The sequence below is a fragment of the Panulirus ornatus genome, chromosome 58 (genome assembly GCF_036320965.1).
Source record: "Panulirus ornatus isolate Po-2019 chromosome 58, ASM3632096v1, whole genome shotgun sequence".
NCBI classification, from domain to species: domain Eukaryota; kingdom Metazoa; phylum Arthropoda; class Malacostraca; order Decapoda; family Palinuridae; genus Panulirus; species Panulirus ornatus.
In genome coordinates, this window is record NC_092281.1 from 32,608,742 (window position 1) to 32,612,060 (window position 3,319).

The 3,319-nt window shown below is 48.3% G+C and overlaps 1 protein-coding gene across 1 annotated transcript; it reads left to right on the plus strand.

Moving 5' to 3' along the window:
* The first annotated feature begins 1,195 nt into the window (after window positions 1-1,195).
* LOC139766729 (uncharacterized) lies at window positions 1,196-1,836 on the plus strand. Its single transcript, XM_071695649.1, has one exon. It carries the CDS (start codon window positions 1,219-1,221, stop codon window positions 1,834-1,836), a length of 618 nt encoding a protein of 205 aa, XP_071551750.1. The 5' UTR covers window positions 1,196-1,218.
* The last annotated feature ends 1,483 nt before the right edge of the window (window positions 1,837-3,319 follow it).

A 3,319-nucleotide genomic window follows, 5' to 3' on the forward strand; every position in this document is an offset into this window, starting at 1 on the left:
GAGAAATGGTTGTTGGTGATGGTGTGAACAGTATTATTATTATTACCAAACATCACCAGCACACCTTTGATGGCGCTCCTACACCTTCGTATTATTATTACCACACATCACCAGCACACCTTTGATGGCGCTCCTACACCTTCGTGGCTGCTGCACTCTACACAGGAACAGGGGATGATGGACACCTTTGAGCAAGAAGAATTCCGACGAGACTGTACTATTTCTCTCCGTCCTTTGAGGATGACACAGCCTTGCTAAGGACGACTTGTCACTGGTAGTGACACAGCTGACGGATGGAGTCCTGTTACACCTTGTGAATAATATCTCATGACCAAAACAGTAGACTGGCCAGGTTGACAAGCGTATTGTGCACTTCAACTGACTAATGATATGATAAAGAAAATTACAAACATAAATATCTCTTGTAAGGATCAAATCCATGATGAAACAAATATAGTTAGAATGATTAATGAAACAGAGTGTGGGAAGTGACACAGCTTTGTAATGCTTGGTCAGTTACGAATGATTAATACGAAAGCGTTAGGTATCGACCCGAAGGAGAACATGTATACAAACTTTATAGAAGACATATCTATAGGTAGGTTTACTCTTACGCACTTTTGTGTTACGGCCTGGTACGGCGTGGGCCGCACCAATGTCGCCCTAAAGTCGCAGCAAAGCGTGCCCATGACACTGGCGGCATCTGTTGCGGCGCGCCAAATCCGTACGGCGCCGCTCAGATTTTAAAACATTTCAAATTTTCGAGCGGTACCGTGCGGTTTGATGACGCCGCACGAAATCGTAAGCGGCGTGGCGCGGCGCCTAAACAAACCCCGCAAGAAACCGCCCGTGTCCGCACGGTTCCGCGCCACACCGTGCCACGTACGGCCTTGAGCGGCTTCATGCTATCCGTACGGGAGTGTTACGGCGTGCTGGTACGGCGTCTTGCGGCGCCCATGCAAGAGTGTTGCAACGTCTTCATACATGATTCATACATCTTGCGGGGCATGCGGCGTGCGTGCGGGGTCCGTGCGGGGTCCCTGCGGCGCCTTCCTGGGGGATTGTAAGGAAAGTTGCCGCGTGCCGCCTGGGGAGGTGTACAAAAGGGTCCGGACAGAAAACGGGGCATCATTCGCGCTCTGACAGCCAGACGACGCACTTTACCAGCCACTCTCGCTCCACTTTACCACCCAGATGCCTCGTAGGAAGACCACCCCTATGCCTACCCAGGGGTCCCAGGCCACCCAGGACACCCAGCCTGCAGAACCGGAGGAGAGGTCTGAACCCGTGGAAGAGCTGCCCCTTGAGGTCAGCCTATCCAACATCGAGTACCAGGACATCGCAGGCCTGAGTGGTATCGTGCAGCCCAAGAAACGATACCGCCCCAGCAAGAAGGAAATTTCAGACTACAAGTTCACACAAGAGCAGAAGGAGCAGATCGCCGAATTCGTCAAGGAGCACCCTACTTTATACGACAAGCGGGACAAGCAATGGTCGAATCCAAGGGCGAAGGAGGAACTATGGAGGGAACTGGCAAGGGAATTCGAAAATTGCACCTTCCAGCAAGTACGCAAGTATTTCGAGGCACGGCGAACCGACTTCGGAAAAATAGAGAAGGAGGAGAACAAGAGCGGGGCGGCAGCACGACAACGGACAACACGGGAGGATGAAGTTATGTCAATGTGGGGATTCCTGGATGGTCACATCACCCACGAACCGACAATACCAAGCGAGCGGTTCTCACCTGCACCTGACGTCGCCACACCAACAATGGAAATAGGCGGAGGAGAATCATCCAGTGGTGACATGTCGGGCCTCTCTGTAACTTCGATTTAGCGGAGGAAGCGGCTGCTGAAGCAGAGGAGGACCCAGCGAGGGGAGCGACATGTTGGCACACCTGATTCGGCTGAAGAAGCAGTCCACTCGCAACTCAGCAGAATTATGGATCTAATGAACCAACTGATACCTGAAGGGCAAAGCAAGAAACAGCGTACCATCAACGTCTTCGTCCAATACATCAGAGAACACCTCGAGTTCGTGCCAGAAGAATACCAGCAGCCCTTCTTCAACACAGTCATCACTACGATTCACAAATTGGCGGGCCCCAAAGAAGAAAATGCCACGGAGAAAGCAGCTTTGGCTCGGGGGATGCCCATAAACTTGCCGCAAAATCAAACACCCAAAGAGACGCAGACGGAACCAGTGGCTTTAGCTCCCCAACCGATTCCTACAAAATCACAACACCATATATGAAATCTATGTAAACTCCCTAATCTCTCGATAGTTGGTTCACTGTAGCCGTGGTGTCCTGTGTGTAGTCACATCTCACAATGTCAGCTCGACCTGTTTGAGACCTGTATGGTATTCAGCCGCTAATCTCTCTATTGTTGGTTCACTGGAGCCGCGGTGTCCTGTGTGTAGTCACATCTCAGCATGTCGGCTTGACCTGTTTGTGACTACGTACCTGTGTGGTTCATCTCCTACTCCAACCGAGTAGGTACAACTCAATTACAGGTCCACTAATTTTATCTCCTCTCTATATGCAAATACATCATGTTAGACAATAGTACTTTAAAATCCTAGACATTGTACCACTGAACTATATTAAGTATATGCATTCACGCACCAACCATCAAGAGGATTTTGGCGCCAGAGTGTGAACTTTAATTATTTAAAACTTTTGTATGTTCTTCCCAATATGCTTTTTATGTATTTTTAGTTTATTATAATAAGTGCACCAACCATCGAGGGGTATTTGGCGTCAGAATATGAACTTTAAATACTGTATTTATGTTATGACCAATATGCTTTTACATGTTTCTTTCTCATTCCTGTTAAGTTTCAGTTCAATATCTTCCAACACCATTTCATATAAGTCCCAATCATCCATCAAATAATCTCTATCACATTAATATGGCTATCAGACAATACACAAATATGGGAGTATCAAACAATGTTAAGTACATCATGAACTTTATTTACAATTATGTACATTCACTGGTTGGGTTGGGTTATATATATTTGTGTGTGTGTCCTCTAGTTGTCAGGAGGAGGTCGTCCTCGAGGAAACACCATTCGCTCTTGCCATTCCACTGCGCCTGCATCCGATGAGTAATACTGGGCCAGGTAATCTCTGACTGCCTTCGCTCGCCGTGTGTAGTTCGGTCCCCTTCTTGCCATGAGTTGTACCATGAGGTTCAGTGACTCCTCCCTCCAAGTACCAGGGACGACATCATGTTGTTGGTCCTCATGTCGACAACGGTGCGATCAATTGGGTAGTGTTGCAGTGTCAGGTTATGCATGACACATGCACACATCG